General features: G+C 41.6%; 1 protein-coding gene across 1 annotated transcript in view; it reads right to left on the minus strand.

Annotated features, from left to right (window-relative positions):
* Window positions 1-585: 585 nt before the first annotated feature.
* The window catches only part of Fam83b (family with sequence similarity 83 member B), a 73,272-nt gene continuing 55,013 nt past the window's right edge, over window positions 586-18,844 (minus strand). Inside the window, exons 3-5 of the mRNA XM_003462299.4 lie at window positions 13,214-13,378; window positions 12,451-12,575; window positions 586-3,999 (exon numbers count right to left, since the gene is read on the minus strand). Of these exons, the coding sequence (XP_003462347.1) occupies window positions 1,698-3,999; window positions 12,451-12,575; window positions 13,214-13,378 (2,592 nt within the window). The 3' untranslated portion in view covers window positions 586-1,697. The remainder of the gene's footprint in view (window positions 4,000-12,450; window positions 12,576-13,213; window positions 13,379-18,844) is intronic.

The raw sequence follows: 18,844 nt of genomic DNA on the forward strand, positions 1-18,844 counted from the left end.
ATTAAAGCTTTCCTCACTGATTGCTCTTGAGTCAGGATGCACAGCGTGATTGCCCTTTAATCCTAGCACTATGGGCAGGGTGGGCGCCCTCTGGGAGACTATGACAGGAGATTACAGCAATCTAGAGCCATGACATTAGTTATGCAGTGGGCACACTGTCTACCTGAGTCTTGAAGCTTCATCCATAAAAATGAGGACAATGTTACCCATAAAACTTCCTTTTGGCAACTTCAGTTCCTGGTTCATGACATTGCCTATTAGTTAAATGCTCAATAAATATTAAGCTGCTTTTTCCCACTATCACACTTTCTTCTCTCCTGCTTCTTTTCATGGTGTTTTAGTACTACAGGAAATTATTTTAATGGTACAGATACTGTAATGCCATTATTTTAATTATTTTAATAACATAGCTATTACTACTGGACTGCATCTTGCATTTTTACAATTTACTGCCACTCAAAGCAACTGAAAGACATTAAATGATGTATTTAAAGTGTTGTAAAAGCACTTGGTACTTCTCACGGGACCCTTTGCTCCTTGAATTGCTTAATTTGTGCATGAATCAAAGCAAAGTTAAAGTCTCTGTAATGTATATAAAATTTTTATTTCATTTCTGTGAGTAAGGCAAAGTATCTTCAAATTAGAGTATCTTCTAATTTGAATGTCATCAACAAATTAAGATCCAGGCAGCTGAAAAATGACCAGGTTATATTAAGTGTGGGAGCATTCTCTGCTCATTCTTTATCACCCTAGGCTTTGACACACTCTTTGGCTCAAATTGAAAAAGAACAAACCATTTTGCAAGTAAAACATCTCAGTATGTTAATTTACAATAAAAATTTAGACAGAAACTTATATCTCTTGCAGGTTTTGATATATTAGATACAAAGGCTAAAAATAACCCATGTGTTCCAAATTTCTGCTTCTTGTCAATTTGAAGAAGCAAATAATTGCAGAAGATGGACAGCTGCTGGGAGAGCACAGGTGGGCTTCTGGGCCCAGTCAGGAGAGAGGCGCTGCCTGAGACGCTTTGCAAGGATCTGAAGAGCGCTCTGTGCCTGTCACTGTGGGGACAGGGTGTGGGGAGGTGGGGATGACACTGTTTCACTTTGCTGGAGTGTTGAGCTAAAGTTTCAATGATACCCTTCTTGCCCACACAGGTACAAAATGCTCCATAGAAAACATTCATAAAATATTAAAAATATAACAAGTTATCCTGTAGAATTTAAAATTAGTTAAAAATTTAAAAAGCTTTGTCCTGTTTCTTATATTTTTTGAAAATTATGAAAACACCACAAACATGTATTATAAAGCATCACTTCAGAAATATGACACTTTTTTAAGAGGAAGGACTTTGGAATGAATGGTTAAAATCCATACACTATATTTTCACTAGAGTTTCTAATTAAACACTTAAGTCTCAGTATGAAGAAAATAGTTTAACCACATCTTTTTTTTTTCCTTTTTACCATTACCACTTAAAAAGTTTACAAGGAAAGTCCATCTCTGAGAAATTAAGTGTAACTAATTTTAGCACGTGAAATGGTCACTTTGCTGTACACTACACTATGCACTGGAGAACATGAACATTGTTCCACAGTCTGTACCTAAGAAGTCTGCTGGCACAGTACAAAACTTTCTGCAGCATTCCCTGGGCAAACATCAGTAGTCACATGGCTAACTGAGATCGTAGTATTTCATTTGTTTTTGTGTATGAAGTTCCCAAACTTTTGCATAAACCCTCGAAACTTGTTTTCGTTGGGTTGATATGCCTGATAAACACCAGCATTGTAATTAAGCATTGGGCTGGACCTGCCGTAACTGTTGCCTATAGATGTGCATTTTCTTTCTGGGTGGTTTAGACTGGCGTTTGGAACATTGCCTGCTGGCTGAAAGGCGCTCTCGATCTTACAAAATGGCTCAAAACGACTATAAACACGCTGGTTTGTGGAGTGAGACCTCAGCAGCTCGCTGGGCTTCGGCCTTGGGGAAGAGGTTAATCTTCTTTCAGGAGCGACAACCCCACGATTTTCCCTTGAATCCCGGTACTGGATCTGCTCAGTGTTAAATCGTGGGGTGGAGGCATCGGCTTCCTTCTCCAAGAACTTTCTCCCAGTTGGACTTGGAGAAGGTATTATTCTATTGCCTTCATCTGATGGAGAAGTGATGTCCTGAGATGGGCAGACTGTCGTTACATCTTCCTTACTCTTGTGGAGGCTGCCTTGCGAGTTTGATGAAGAAGAATGCTTCCTTCTGGGAGACAAATCAGCTTTGCGTTCTGATTTCTTTGGTTTTTGATTCTCTCCACCCTCGGACGCTAATGTGTCGGAGCTACTGCACATTCTGTAGAATGCAGATGTTTTATTTTTGGATAGATTTTCTTTCTTTTCTGGGGTAAGGCTAAGTAAGGACCTTAACTTCTGAGATCCCTTTTTCAAAAAACTCGGAGATCCCTTGACGTCTTTCTTTGAAGTGAGTTCCTTATTAGGGTCCTCTTTATTCACATCAAGTAAAGCAGCAATGGAAACGGACTTGGTAGCGGTGCTGCCAGCGGGGACCCTCCTGGCCGCCTCCTCCTCTACTAGGTTTTGGGCCACATTGTGCATACTTTTAGAGCTTTTCAGCAAATCCTCTTTGGGTTTTTCTGGTTGTCTAACTTGATTCCTTGTGAGTGTACTATATACATAATTCTTACTGTTTCCATGACCTAAATTGGATTTTGAGTGGTCAAAGGATGGAAAACTTCGTCTTTTAAGCAGATTTTCCTGTTGTTGACTCTTGAGTTTTTCTGTCTGCTTATCGACACTCAAGCCTGCATGCATATAGTGGTTTGCTTCTGTGTGGCTCTTTGCTGCTTGGTTTAAAACTACTGACTGGTGTTCAGGAACTGGCAGCATGAGGGGTTTTGGTGCCTCTGACTGTGTCAGGGTCTTGGGACCTGATTCGGGCTGAGGTTTCTGTGTCAAACGCTGTGCATCCTTAGGGGTGTCTGGGACCTTCTTAGGTGTGTCACTTCCCTGGGAACCAATGATGGTTGAATTTGAAGAGTCCGTCGTACAGCTGTTAACTTCTTGCTGCTCAGGTAAAGTTGGCTTAAATGCAAAAGAGGAACGAAGGCGAGAATGCGTGTAAGGGGTGCTGGTTTTCAGGTTCTCAGGACCCTCACAGCCTTCGCAGCGCTCGCCTAAGGCCGAACCATTTGAATCCAGCACAGCTTCTGACTTATCATTTAAGTAGGACTCAATCCTCCAGCTGCGCAGGAATGACTTGGTGGTGTGCTCCAGGGTTGGCATTCGTTGCTGCAAACAGCGAATGTGATTGTCTGTCCCATTGAAAGACCTGCGCACGTTAGAATTCCTTTCGGGGAGATTGACTGTCTTCCTCTGGGCGAGCCGGTCTGCAAAGCTCTGGGCAGGCGTGTTGTAGAGGCCTGCATAGCCCCCTCGCGAGGAAGACGCTACACTGAGGCTATCTGACGGCCTTTTCCAGCTCCCAGGTAGGTTATTGGCTCGATTCAGAGCCCGGTTAAGCAGCAGGTAGGGTGTTGTTTCCGGCTGCTCCCCAGCGTAACTATGCCTTTTCCAGTTTTCATTTTTCTGACTTGGTTGCAACTGACGCACTGTACTTGGAGCATTAAAGTTTGGCACGAAATGAGGTTTGTATCCGTGATTTCTGATGCTATACTTGTCATACTCATTGAGGGCATAGATCCCCCTGCCTTTGTAGTAACTAGAATCCAGGTTATGAATTTTGTCTTGTCTTCCAAAAAAGTTTCTCTGGCTGGAAATGGAAGCTAAGGAAGAAACCGAGCGCTGACACATGCCGTTCTCCCAGGGCACACTGCCTTGCCTGGACCTCGACAGCTCCTCCTGGGCAAATGGGCTGGGAACACAGGACCTGGCGTAGAGAGTTCTGAATTCCTCATCAAAGGACTCGACAAGCTGGCCCGTGATTACCTGAACCATGCTGAGGTGAGCTTTCTCAAAGGACCACATGTAGCTGAAAGAAAAAAGAGAAAATTTCACTTTTGCCAAGTTGAAAGACTGATCACAAACGATCCTCCTAAAAACGGCTCATTTAATAATGAGAAATTTGTGTTCCTGCCTATGATAATTTAGAGTACTTCTAACAATCACAAGTCCATAATTTGTGTGCCTTTGTATCCCCATGTTCATGAATTAAGTGACAAGGCAACCAAACTTCTGGCTATCGGCCCCTCAATTTCTTACACCACTCTTTAGAAGCTCAAAGAAACGGGGGCTATGCATTTTACATCTGCCCCTAATAAAAGTGGACAGAGTCAAAATCCTAACAGTGACACTGTGTTTCACATATCTGCTCCTGGCATTGTGCAGAAAAGTCAGCATTTGAGGAAGAGTTGGAAGTCTGGCTTCTGGAGAGCTACAGCCACATAAATGTGGGCTTCTCTTTCTCCATACAGTAAAGAAGGGCATGGATAGCATGAGGGGCACAATCACCCAGAGTTCCAACTTGCAACAATGCCAGGCAGATGTGTGCGAATACATGCATTTTAAGAGTCTCGGTGCCTCAGACTCTTGTTATCTCCAAGGTCTACACAGTGAGCATCACTTAGGCTCCAGACAGCTGTAAACAGAAGCCACAGGAGCCGCCCCATCACTTCTGGAAGACTTCACTGTACTCAGTGAACTCAGGGCTGCTCACTGGAGTCTCATAAACCTGCTCAAAATGCCAAGCAGGATCTTTCAACAAACATAATTTCTGGAAATTAAAGTTTGTAATGAGTTCACAGTACTTTGTGGAACTTTCAAGTCCTTCCCAAAAGTTTGGTGTTGACAGTCACCTTGCAGCTTCATATATAGTTCCAAGTATAATTTTGAAAAACCTATATGGTGGATTCGAAAGGAACAATGAGCTAGAAAGAATGCCCTTCAAAAACGGTATTCATCAAGCAGCACATATGATGCAATGAGAGTTAATGTAAGAGGAAAATGAGAGAGATGCTGTATAGCCAAGGAGCTCACTGTTTATGCAGGGGAAGTGGGAACACAAGCAAAGGTAAAGATTTTTAAATGTACAGAGTAACCATTCGAGATACCAAGAGTGTTACAAACTGAAACATACAGCTTAAGACTCTTCTTATTCTGGCAATGCCCAAAGTATGATCTGCTTCGGGAAAGCTCAGCCCAAGGGAAGTGTTCACAAGGGCTCTTTAGAGGAGGCAAACAGGAAACGGCGTGAGTATGGCTGAAGACTAAAAAACTTCAGCCTAGGCAAAGATACACATATAAAATGTTAGAACATCAAGTAACTGAATAAACACTCATTGTGCAAGTATGTGGGAATCCCAAGAGAAAGTGGGAGCTTGACAAAATTATGACTGTGGCTAGACACTGGATAGCTCCAACAGGAAAGACATGGAAAGACCACGGTATGGAAAAAGAAACACACAAAGCAAAGGAAGCCTTGAGAATTACGCTCTGGTGAAACACACGGAATAGACTGTGTTAGCCGAAGTAAATACTAGGCAAGGTTTTGTGAACTAGAAGGAGAAACCTTGAAATCAAAGCAGAAAGTTTGATTGCCTAGGGTTTTTCCCCAAATTTGAATACATTATAGTAGAAAGGGATGTGAGAAGAATTCCTTTTTTTCTAATAGTAAATTTTAGTTTTATAAACTTGAATGACAAAGAATTTTTTGAAAGAAGAAAAAGAATTGTTATTACAATTCTTATAACCATAGGAAATAAAACCATGTTATGAAATAAAAATAATCCCGGGTAGTAACCTTAGGAGACTGAGACAGTAAGGATACAGATGACTGTGTGGCAACTGGGGAAAAAAGTTACCTGCTTTGATAAATCCAAACATCGCAATAAAATTTCAGGTGACAAGAAGACATTCAATGTAATATGTTCCACAGGCAGATCTGAGGCTCTGGAGATGTGAGACAGGCATCAGGATGTCATCCTGAGTGGTTTGTTATGCTCCAGGAACTGTCAGCATGGTATCTGTGTTGTCATCTGTGACCTTTCACACCTCTCAGGGTTAATGTCTATCTCTACTTGTAATTTTAATGCCTCTCATAACCTAATACTCTGAAACATTGGTTGTCAAATATAATGTGTTCCAAATTTGTGTCCAAACACCCAAAAATTCAAGAACTGAAAGTATTTTTCCCATAAAAAATAATAGAACACCAAGGAATTTGAGGCCCCCAAATTACACAGAGAAATTCATCTTGTGAATTTCTGCAATGATTTCCTTCTTTCACTCTCCTGTGGTTCTCATAGTTTTCCTCCGAGCTTTACTCTGGTATGACTACCTTTGGAGCCACCCGGAAAGCAGGATGACCAGGGTTACGGTGAGGCCCAGCACTGCTGTCAGGGAAACTGTAAAACTGCAGGCCTCAGGGCTGCAAGGAGACGCCACCCTTGATTCCCTCTCTCGGGGTTTTGAAGTCAGGTTTTTCAGCTCAGTTTGGTTGGAACACGCAGCAAAGTCCTAAATGCTGAGCAGAGTTTTTCCAACTTCGTTGCTTGAGTGTGACAGGGTGACCTTGGAACCACCGGACAAGACACCCACTGTATCACTAGACCTCCCACCCACAAAGGCTGCACTCCTCATCCCCTCCCACTTCCTCCCTTGTTTTATTTACTTAAGTAGGTGGCTCAACCATCTTCCTAAGTGACACACACAAAAACAAAGTGTGGCTTCTCAACCCTCACTTTCCCTAAACCAGTGGGAAGCAGCAGGACCCGCTGCCTGACCCGCAAACCCCTAGCAAACTTCCACCCCGCTGCTAATCTGAGGCAGAAGCTGCAGCGACCCCCGGCCCTGTTTATTGCTGATTTTTCACTTAACAGAACAACAGAAGTGATCTTTTCCAAATGTAAATCAATTCATGCCACTACATAGAATTTTCCCTTTTATTTAAAATAGAACTCGAGCTCCTTACCCGGCCTAACACAGTGGCTCCCCTGCCCAATCGGGGGGACAGTAGGCAAGCACTCCCCTTGCCGAGGCTCTCCTGTGGCACTGGCCTGCCTGTCCCCCAGGGCCTTTGCAGTCTCTGTTCTCTCTAAAATACCTCCCTTCCCTCTGTCAGTCCCTGAATATGTCCTCCAGCATTCAAGTGTGGAAAACCGAACCCCCAAATCCTCTGTGCAGGGCCTTTGGGAGGTAATCAGGATTAGATGAGGTCCTGAGAACAACACCTTCCATCCCCCCATGGTGCAATCAGTGGTTTCTGAGAAAAGGAAGAGACCTGAGCTACCAAGATTCACCCCCATGTGGTGCCCTGCAGGGTCCTGAACCCTGCAGAAAATTTCCACCAGGGGGAAGCCCCTCACCTGCACAGTTTCCAGCACAGTGTCAGACTAGGGAAAGGGTAGGGGAAGGGAGATGCAGGACGGTGCGGAGAAGACTGAAATCATGCAGATTGTCTTTCTGAATTATAAGTGTGCAAAGAAAACTGAAAAACTCACATATACTTGTATTAACAACTCAATAACAAGTTTTAAACAACCAATGGGTCAAAGAGGAAGTCACCAGGAAGTTAGAAAGCACATGTGAAACACATAGAAATGGAAACACAAAACAACTACAGATTGAGACAGAGCACCGCTGAGAGAGCTCTAGGAAAGTATACTGAAAACAGCAGAAAGACTGCAAATAAATAACCCAATAAACAAACAAAAGAGAGACCGCTAATAGGAAAAAAGTGAGGTTCAAGAAACCAAGAAACAAAGAGTTATACGAAAAGATTGGCAATAATAATTATTGATACTTTTCTGCGCAACTTTAACTGGAAGGCAAAATCTTCCAAATCTGGAGGAAAAATGATTTGGCTTCAATGATTTCAAGTTAAGCTATATATGTAGAATTATAAATTTTGGTCTGAGAATGTACTTTTATATAGTTGGGGGAAAGAAAGAAAATATGCAAACAAAAACAAGAAAATGAGATTTTAAAAATCAGGAATATGGGATATACTAGAAATCTAGCTGTGACTGCAGCTTAGTTTAGACTGGACATTACAGGATGTTTGCAGTAACTGAGCATTTGGAAAAGTTACTCATATGCTACAAAATTAGTGTTATCAACCAGAAATAAAGCAGTTAATAAAAAACAGGAAGCATGATAACAAACTAGCTATTAAATTTGTTATGAGATTGAAATGTCACAAATCACTCCAAGCCTTATACATGATCAATGCTGACAATTAAAATATACTTGAATTTCTAATTAAGTGCAAAATTGAGATACAACTATGTTGGAAGCTGAATGATATGAAAGGAAAGTAGATGAGTAGAAAATATAATTCCTCAATTACCATTATGAAAAGCCAAGACACAATAATAACTGTAATTAATAAATTGAGAAGAGCAGCATAATCAGTTCATGTAAGACAATAAAATAAAGATCAGAAAAACAACTGGCTAAAAACAAGTGCATAGGAGCCACACACGTAACGATGAACACCTGTAATTCCAGCTACTCGGAGGCTGAGGCAGGAGGATTGTGAGTTTGAGAACAGTCTGTGCAGCAATAGGAGATTTCATTGTGGAAAAAAAAAAAAAAAGGAATTGAATAATTGCATCTAGATGTCAGGACCAAGAAAGGCTATAGACACAGCAGAAAAACTATTGTTTTATATTGCAAATCGTTCAGTGATGTTTAATTTCTTTATATGTAAATATATCTAGTGAGAAAAATATTCACACCTCCCCAAAAAACCACTCTGTCATATTAGTCATAAAGCTGTAGTGTGGTTTTGAACTCACATACTAAAACAGTGGCCTTAAAACCTCTGCCTGGCGATCAGATTTTAAGAAGCAAACCTGAGGGGTGCAAGCAGAGACCTGAAATGGGTTACCGCACCAGTCTCAAATGTGACAACCTGCCTATCTGACCTTAACTTAAAAAGAGTCTTTCGAAAACAACTTTTATAGAGATACAAATGTAAAACCTTTACAATTTTCTCAGTTCAATCTGTGGGAAAAGCTTGATGATGCTCCAGATTTTCACAAACAATATCAAATGAGGATATCAAATAAAACTTTTATACACACTAGTTAGCCAGTATGCAAGAGTCTCATCTCTTCAGTGTTAGTATCATATTATGGTAAAACTCCTATTGTATGTACTTGACAAAACTGTTTGTCATGGTTGATACACTGTGTCAACTTGGAAAGTTCAGAAGTTTAACTGAGAGACTCAGCAGGGAACCAGGGTTCTTACTTTGTAGATATGCTTATACTGCATAAAGGAGAGCAAGGAGATTTTGTGAGTGCTGCACCCACCCTGAAGTTGGGGGATGTGAGCGAGGGGGGGTGTTGCCTGTGTACAATATTAGCCAGGAGAAGAAGTTTGTTTGCTCTCCTTTTGCTCTGGCTGCTGCTTTGAACTGTTGCCTCAGTGCTATGCCACCCTGCCTTGAAGCCAGCTGATTATGGACTGAAACCTTCACAAGAGTGAGCTGAATAAACTTTCCCTTCCCTAATTTTGGGCATCAGGTATTTTGTCCCAACAACAAAAGAAAAGTAACTAAGACAGAATTTGGTACCAGAGGACTGGGTTCTTTGCTGTGACTGTTCCTGACCATGGGATTCAAGAGCCTTTGGAAATGGGTTGTGGGAAGAGTTTAGAAAGGTTCAGAGCTGTCACCTGAATGCATGGAGCTGGAACAGGTTAGGAGAGATTCTGGGTCAGAGCTCAGGAGACCAAAAGACTGATAGAAAGCCTGCCTGTAAAGACCAGGTCCAGGAAGATTCTGCTGGGAAGAAGGACTGAATTGGTTGTTAGACTTCACACAATGTGAGTTATGGCTTGGCAGAAAGTTTGTCTGCATTCTGCTCATGTCCAGAGACTTTGCCTGAGACTCAGATTAAGGGCAGCAGATTGATTAATCTGGCAGAAGAAATTTCAAGGCAGTTGAATGTTGAGATTGTGGCATGGCTATAGTTGAGGGCTTTTAGCCAGATTTATGTTGCAAATCAAGAGTAAAGAGCCCAGCAGGGTGATTTAAACTGTTGTGAGTTTGGCCAGAAAGGAAGCTCCAATAAAGCTGTGGACTACAAAGATAGAGCTGAGATCTCAATTGCTGTGAAGAAATACGAATAGAAAAGATGGCCTGAAGGCATCATAAAAAGCAGCCAGTGTTTAACCTTTGCAGCCTCCAAACTGCAAAAGTGGAAGACTCTGCTTAGAGGGGAAAGCTTCAGAGCACCATGATCCAAAATGGTGGTGGCGGCCACACCAGGTTCCAGAATGGAGACAGCACAGAGAATCTGCTTCTCAATCAGGTTCAGAGAGCCCAGTGATCCAGGCACTCCACCCCTAGAGCCAAGAGAGAGGGAAGCTTGGCTACTGCTCCAACTGGCAGCAGACCTCAGCAGCATCCACGTGGTGCCAGTTTTAGGTGCCTACAGAATACAAGGGATCTGAGTAGAGGTTCTGCTCCAATCTCAGAAGGAGGGGCCAGAACTGAACGAGAGCCCTCAGATCACACCCCAGCCCAGTGTCTGCCTCTTCTACCCAGTCCCCAACTGCCAAGAGCACTCAGCTGCCCAGCTCTGATGGACTCCCCCGTCCATGAGCCCAATGCACAAGCCCAGTCGCTGCCCAAAGCACTGTTTCAGAACACCTGAGCCTCTGGGAGATGGTCTGCACTGAAACATCTAATAAATGTCTGAATTCATGTCTTCATGCAAGAGTTCCTTCTTTATTTTCAAGACAGCTCTAAGCCAATTGTATTAAAACCTGAAACTATTTCAAAATGAACTTGAAATAACAAAGAACAGAGCTGGGAAAAGAGGAGTTACAGTGAACTGTGCAATAGAGATAGAAAGGAAAGACACAAATTTTTTTTTTTGTCCCTGTCAATCTGAAGTTGCTCAGCAACAGTCATGACATACTTAGCACTGATTAATACCTACTAGTGGCAAAACTAATTTGAGGTGAATACTATGAAAATATCTTAAGAGGCAAGTTAAGTAATACAAATAGAAATCATTGATTATGATGGGCTTAATAAGAAACACCATTCTATGTCAAATAAACTCAATTTTAATTACATTTTCAATGACAAATTCTCTAAAACTAGAATTAGAACAAATATAGACTCATATCTAAGACATTAAAAGGACTCACTAATTGTAAGCACTAGCTGCAAGTTCTCCTCTTAACAAGGCTCCACCTGGAATACTAACCAGTTTTTAAAAAATAAAAGGTTCCTGAGCTTAAAGGGACCATGAGGAGAAGCCCTGCCTCACAAATCCTAGCAATGCTCGGAGTTTGGGATGTGTTCACCTGTTTACTCCTCACAATAATGGTGACAGGTACGTTCTATGATTTTTCTCATTTTACAGCTGAGGAAGACAAAACAACTGGATTAAGGAACTTGCTCAAGGCTGTGCCTTCAATATGGGGCTCTTCTCCTCATGGACTGAAGCTATCTATTCAGGAGATAGAAGGGTCACCTCCCACCATCCCGTCACATCCAGCGTCCCTCCCCGAGACTTTTTGTACCTTTAAGAAGGTGCAGCACCGGTGACTGAGCAGTCAGTGCTGGCTGATGTCTTCACCTATGTGTTTATGCAGCCTTCCTCTGTGGATCACTCAGGACGGAGTCTAGGGACTTACGAGGGATGACCGGGCAGTATCCACACGCTGGACCACACTCACCTGGACTGCACTGCAGTCTTTGGTTTGATTCAGTTCTGAGTAATAAAACCTTGTGGCCTGTTTAAATGTCCCCCTAAAGCCTCATGCAGTCATGAAGGTGGCTGAATGTAGCATCTGTGATTGGTTTGTTGTCTAACACTGGGATTGGAGGTGTGGGTGCTGCCCCTGCCCAGGGACAGAGCCGGCATACATATACGGGAGGGAAGAAGGGGTGCTTTCCCTTTTTGCTCTTGTCATCTGTGCCCACCCTGAACAGCTGCCCCTTAAGCTGTACCACCCTGCCTTGGAGACAGATGAACATGGACTGACACTTTCAAAAACTGTAAGCTACATAAACCTTTCCTTCCTTCATTTTGGGGGTCAGGTAGTCTGTCTCAGTAATGAAAGAAAAGTAACTGAGACACGAAATGAGAAAAACCCATTTGATAAGCTCTTCAAAGAAGAAGACGGCTTTGATTTTTATGAGCTCACTGTTATTACAGCCACACTAGGCAGCATTTGCACAGAGAAAACCTCACTTACGGCACTGTAGAGCCAGGGGTGCTTTAGCTCTGAGTCAGCCCTTGTGTTCTGGGTGAAGAACTCAGAGCTTGGGAAGTGATGTGATTTGCCCAGAGTATTAATGTTGTTCTTCAGAGGCAGAGCCTAAAGCCCAGGCCTCCCAGCTTCATGCAAGAGTTCCTTCCTTATTTTCAAGACAGCTCTAAGCCAATTGTATTAAAACCCGAAACTAATAAATTATTTAAGTGGCTGATAATGCTAAACACAAACGCAATGTTCTTACCTGTAAGAACCGTATATGACTTTCTGACAGTCAACTAACAAAAATTTCTGCTCCATTTTTCCATGGAATTTTATTCCCAGTTTTGAAAGATAATCTTGGCCTCTCACAGTCCGAACTCGAATGTTCTAAAATTATATGTACATAGAAAGGAAAAATTATGGCGATTAAAGAATAATGGCAAAGGAGACATTTTGAAAAGTAAAAAGCATATCAATATAAACACTTACTATCAAAAATATTAACCTGAAATTAACTTTTAAAACACATAAAATTCATGGAAAACAATTTCAAAACTTATCTTTGAAACTCAATACTAAAGAAATATAATCATCTAAATAATACATTTTAACATAGTGGAAAGCAGGAGATAATACTTCATGCTGACACAAGATGTTTCATAAATATCTTGGATCTTTGGATCCTACTATGAGAAATCTTCATAGCTCTTAGTACATGATAACGAAATAGCTAAAATTAAAGTCTGTTCTTCTTTTCAAAAGGGAAATAGAACTGCAGGCCGATGCTTCTGCGCAGGACACCTGCTGAGTCACAGAGTCGCGAGGGTGCTGGTGGCCCTCACAGCAAGATTAACTCTGAAAAGCACATACGAAGGTGTGTATTTTCAGGAACCTTTGGTGATAAATCATTAACTCACTGTACACAGACATACTTTCGTTTCTACTTTTGGAAGAATCTTAACATGGCAGAAACTTAAGATGAAAATGATGCACAGAAGTACGTGAGAAAGAAAGAGAAATATTACCCGAAGACGTTGAATCTGACAGCCCTGTTTTTCAGTCATACTGAAAAAGTGATTAAAGTTGAACTCATCAAGTAAAATGTACACAGATACGCCTCGAGTTGACGCCTCCACTATTTCTTTGAAAATGTCCACGTCTGTAAATATATCCATAACTAACGCAATGACCTGTTAGAGATAAGAATAAGAAGCAATTAGGGTACTTTATTGGTACATTTTAGGTACACTCATTGATCACATTCATCACAGGGAATTTGTATGTGTACATGATATATCTTGGTTTTTCCTCCAATTTCCTCCTCTTGGTTTAACCCTTCGTCGCCCTCCCTATTTGCAAAAGCTTTGTTTCTATTTTTTATGCTTCTTTTTAAATTCTTTTCCCTCCTTCCTTCTTTTCCACATTTCCCCTTCCTAGTTTCCCAACTAAGCATTTTCTTCCTATTTCATAATACATATTAAACATTTTGGCTCTAATTTATGCTTTCTGTCTCTTACACCGGAGAAACAATATGGTATTTATACTAATGTGTCCAATTTATTTCACTTAAGAGTATGATCTCAAGGTGAATCCATTTACCTAGAAATGTCTCAAATATATTCTTCTTAATGGTTGGGTAGTACTCCTTTGTATTAAAAAAAAAAAACATCTGCTTTATTCACTCATTAGTTGATGGGCATTTGGTTTATTTCTAAGATTTGTCTATTACAAACTGCTGCTATAAACACGGGTCTCCATACACTTCTTAAACTGCTGTAATATGATGCTTTTAATTCTTTTAGGAAAATACCTAAAAAGGGGAAAAAGCTGGCTCAAATGGAACCTCTCCTCCTACAAAGCTACCTTGATAAAAGTGTGGTACTGGCAAAAAACAAACAAACAAAAAACAGATCCGAGGATCAATAGAACAGGTTAGAAAATGCAGAAACAACTCTAGACACACTAAGCCACCTTATTTTTGACAATTAAGGTACTTAATAGAAATAGATAAACAAATGTCATAGCTTCAATAGATACTAAACACAAGATGCTACGGGGAATTCTCATCCAGGTCGTTCACCACATTTGGCACTGTGTGACTTCCCGCTCTTCCCCAAAATAAAAATGGCCATTAAGGTTATAATTTGATTAAGAACATTCACAATCGAGGATTCCCTGCTGCAGACACAGGGGAGGATGATGGGATCAGGGAGGTGAAGGGGGAGGTTTACAAGGACTAATGGAAACATGTACTTCACTATAATTTTTGAATTTTTTTTAAATCGATACCAGGGATCAAACTCATGACCACGCACTTGCAAGGCAGGTGCTAATGCCGCTGAGCTAAATCCCCAGCCCCTAATTTTTGAAAATTTAAAAATTCCTCCTGATAAGACCAGGATGTCCACTGTCACCTCTGCTACTCAGTATAATCTGGAAACATTAGCCTGAGCAATCAAACCAGAAAGAAAAAATAAAAGGAATAAGGATAGGAAAGCAAGAAGTCAAATGTCATTATTCATAGATGACATGATGATAGAGAGGACCCCCAAAACTCCACCAAAAGACTGGATCTGATAACCAAATTCAGTACCAAAGCTGGATACAAAGTCAACATAGTCAAAGTCAATAGCATTCCTGTACACAGATCACAAACTCAATGAGAGAGAAGTTAGAGGAGCCACACCCTTCACAATAGCTTCCAAACTAATGAAATATTTGGGAATCAATCTAACAAAAGAAGTAAAGGATTTATATATTGAAAATCACAGCACTTTGTAAAAGGAGATCAAAGAGTGTATCAGAAAATAGAAAGACATCCCTTGCTCATGGATAGGAAGAACTAACATAGTGAAAATGACCATTCTCCCAAAACTATTAAATGGGTGTAATGCAATCCCAATCAAAATGCCATTAACATACCTCACAGAACTGGAGAAAACATTCTTAAAATTTATCTAGAAACAGATTAGACCTAGAATAGCCAAGGCAATCCTGGACAGGAGGCATCACAAACCCTGAATTGAAATTATACTTCAAAGGCACTATAATAAAATCAGCATGGTACTGGCAAAAAATCAAAGCTACCAGTGGAACAGATTAGAAGATGCAGACACAACTACAAACACACACAGCCACCTTATGTTTGACAAAGGGGCCAAACATATTCACTGGAAGGAAGATAGCATCTTCAATAAATGGTACGGCAAAAACTCTCTACATGCCGAAGACTTAAACTAGACCCATGCCTATCACCATGTACTAAACTAAAGTCTAAATGGGCCAAAGATCTAAAACAGAAACACTAAATCTACCAGAAGAGAAAGTAGGTAAAAATCTGAAGACATAGGGGTAGGCAGAGACTTCATGAACAAAACCCAAATGGTACAGGAAACACTTCAAAGCATCAACAACTAGGATCTCATTTTATTAAAAAGATTTTGCAAATCAAAAGAAATCACTAACAGACTGAAAAGATAACCTATGGAATAGGAAGAGATTTTAGCCAGCTGTCCCTCAGAGAAAGATCTTTTATCTAGAATTTTTATCATATAAAAATTGAAAAAAAAATCAGACACCTCAAATTCAAAGACCCAGTTCAAAAATGAGGATCTGAGATAAATACACAGTTCTCAGATGAAGAAATACAAATGGAATATAAATATATGAAAAACTGTTTGACATCATTGGTCATCCAAGAGATGCAAATTAAAAAAAAAAAAAAAAAAAGAATGAGATTCCATCTCACTCCACAAAGAAGGGCTATCAGCAAGAAATCAGCAAATGATGGAGGGCCTGTGGCAAAAAGAGGAAGACTTTTCCACTGCTGGTGGGAGTGTAGACTGGTGCACCCACTGTGGAAATCAGTGTGGAGATTCTCAAAATCCTAGGATTGCAGGTCCCATTCAACCCAGCTATTCCCCTTCTGCGTATTTTCCAGAAGAACTGAAAACATCATACGATAGTGATATATGTCCACCCATGTTTATAACAGTACAATTTGTAACAGCTAAATCCTGGAAGCAGTGCAAATGTCCATTAACTTAGGAATGGATAAAAAATATGTATTTTTATACAAAGGAGTACTACTTAGCTACAAAGAAGGATAAGCTTGAGACATTTATAGGTGAATGGATGCAACTTGAGACCATACTCATAAGTGCAATAAATCAGACTCACATGTGTGAACACTGTTCCACCTCCCTAGTGTAAGAAGCTGAAAAAAGTAAATGGGATTCAGTAAACAGATATTATGAAGTGGAACGAAGCTGTCCACAAGGAAAGAGAAACTGGGGTAAGAGAAAGGAGAGAACAACGAAAAGGAAATATACATATAAATAAATAAATATATATGCCTACATTGCCAATCAGTTTTTCATGCCTATAGCTTGTAACAGACGCCAAGTACTTTGAAAATAATACAAGATGCCTTAATCACTGTTACTCTCATGCAGTCTTATTTTGAAATTTTGTACCATTGTCTTTATTTTCTTTAAAATAAAATTAAAAAAAAATTCCCCCTGTTTTTCAATCACAAGCATGTGTAGCTTTGGACACTAATAAGTTTCACAGCAGTGAGTTAAAGGAAGTCTGCATTTCAGTAGGGTTTTGAGTGATGTATGAACCAAACTACAGATTGCATAGCGGAGATGAGGGAGTAATTGTTCTTGGGAGACATATCCAGGGACAGCCAGGTTTCCAGGACTAGATTCCCTTCAGCTTGTAGTTGTCATTAGTACGTGTTCACAGTGCATAAGCATTCCATGCCTCGTGTGGAGTGGCATATATGAGTAAAGGTCCCTTCTGTAGTGTCCTGGGGACTGTAAACTAGTGCAGGCACCTACGGAGATTCCCCAAAATTTAAAACTAGAAATTCCACTGAACCCAGCTATTCCCCTGCTAGGTATCTTCCCCAAAGGGCCAGAACCAGCATTTTGATGTTTGCTTGTTTGTGCTTTTGAGACAGGATCTCACCGTGTAGTGCAGGCTCACTTTGAACTATGTAGCTTAAACTACTGCAGATCCTCCTGACTCAGCCTCCAAAGTTCTAGATCACAGATGTTGCCACCACGCCCAGCTAGAACTAGTTTTTACAAGCTAATAACATAACCGGCTGATCAACTAGCATGTACCACACATCGCTTAAAATTTTACAGACATGAAGTCACAGTCCCTGCTCTCAGCCAACAGTTTCTCCAGGCAGAAGACACGATGTAAAAGTTAGGAGCAAACTAGGTAATAAGTTACAAGTTGATAGGCGATACGTGGGGAAAATCAAGGAATACAAAGGAGATTCTGGGTTCCAGGGACTGAGGAGGAGGACCATGGGTACGCAGGATGAATTCCGGGAGGGCTTCTGAGTTTGAAATCAGCCCGGGGATGTCAGGAGCAGGTCAGGCCAGGGCAGCAGCATCCTGTGAGGGCGCATTCTGGAAACAGGGAAGGACGACAGAAGGAAATGGGAGGCAGAGCGACCGCCAACCTCAAAGGCTTTCTCAGAACTCCAGTGTTTCTTTCTAAGTGAGACGGTGACACATTAGAGGGCGCTAAGCTACAGTGATGCTCTGATCAGACTGTGACTTAAAGGACTGTTCCGGCTTCGCACTGAGAACAGACCTGAGGAGTCACAGCATGCCTGGAACCAGGGAGGCCACTTGGAAGGAACCCCCAGTGAGCTCTGAGAGGGTGGGCAGCCGGCCTTGGTGTGGAGCAAGAGTGACCAAAAGCAGCAGCGGGTGGATAACAGATGTCCCGGCCAGGAGGGGAGGGAGCCTGGGCTGCAGGAACCCGAGTACAGCTGCAGTAGATTCTAGGTCCACATAAAGCAGGGCAGTTGAGCTTGCAGGGCCCAGGTACCCAGCTAGAATGCTGAGCATACGTGAACTGGGGGTCAGCGACACAGCCACGCTAAGTTCGACAAAGAGACCAAGTTAATAGAAACAGGAGGAAGCCCGACAGCCACGCAGACAGGGCACCAGGGACCGCAGCAGGACAGACTGGCTTTGCCCTGCCAAGCGACAGGGAGGCTAGTGAAGAACTAAGAGCAGAGGCTTTGTGGATACCAGATAGAAGACGTCAGTAACCCCAGCACTCCGCAAGACTGAGGCAAGAGGATCCCACATTCAAACCCAGGCTGGGGAATTTGGTGACCCAGTAAGACAAACAAGCAAATTGGCTAGGGACACAGCTCCGTATCAACCACCAGTACTGACATTTTTTAAATACCAAAAAAAAAATCCAGACTTAGACAACTATTTTGTGTAATCGGGCTACAACTGGAACCAAATAGGACAACAGCTGTAGGTAAAGTTGGGTAAAGATGAATTGTACTTCAGTTTTAGGGAAAGAGAAATAACAGCACGCGTGTCCTTATACTGGTGAAATGTCGCACTGTCAAGTGAAGACTGACAAACACAGGGTGGGAGGTGAGGTAGGTTTCTGGAGCAGTATCTTTCAGGGGCAGTACGAGCTAGAGCTCAGTACCAAAGTAAAGGAATTTCGGTACTGGGAGAAAGGACCAGTACGGAGTAACCTATGACAGAAAGCCCAGAGCCATGCGCCCAGGGCCACGAAGACGAGATGTGCAGCACGCAGCGGCAGTGCTGTGTTCTCGGTGGCTGCGGCTATGCACTGTTGACATCAAATATGCAGCAGTC

Source organism: Cavia porcellus, unplaced genomic scaffold, assembly GCF_034190915.1.
Source record: "Cavia porcellus strain 051 isolate PalLab524CR breed Dunkin Hartley unplaced genomic scaffold, mCavPor4.1 scaffold_7, whole genome shotgun sequence".
Classification (NCBI taxonomy): domain Eukaryota; kingdom Metazoa; phylum Chordata; class Mammalia; order Rodentia; family Caviidae; genus Cavia; species Cavia porcellus.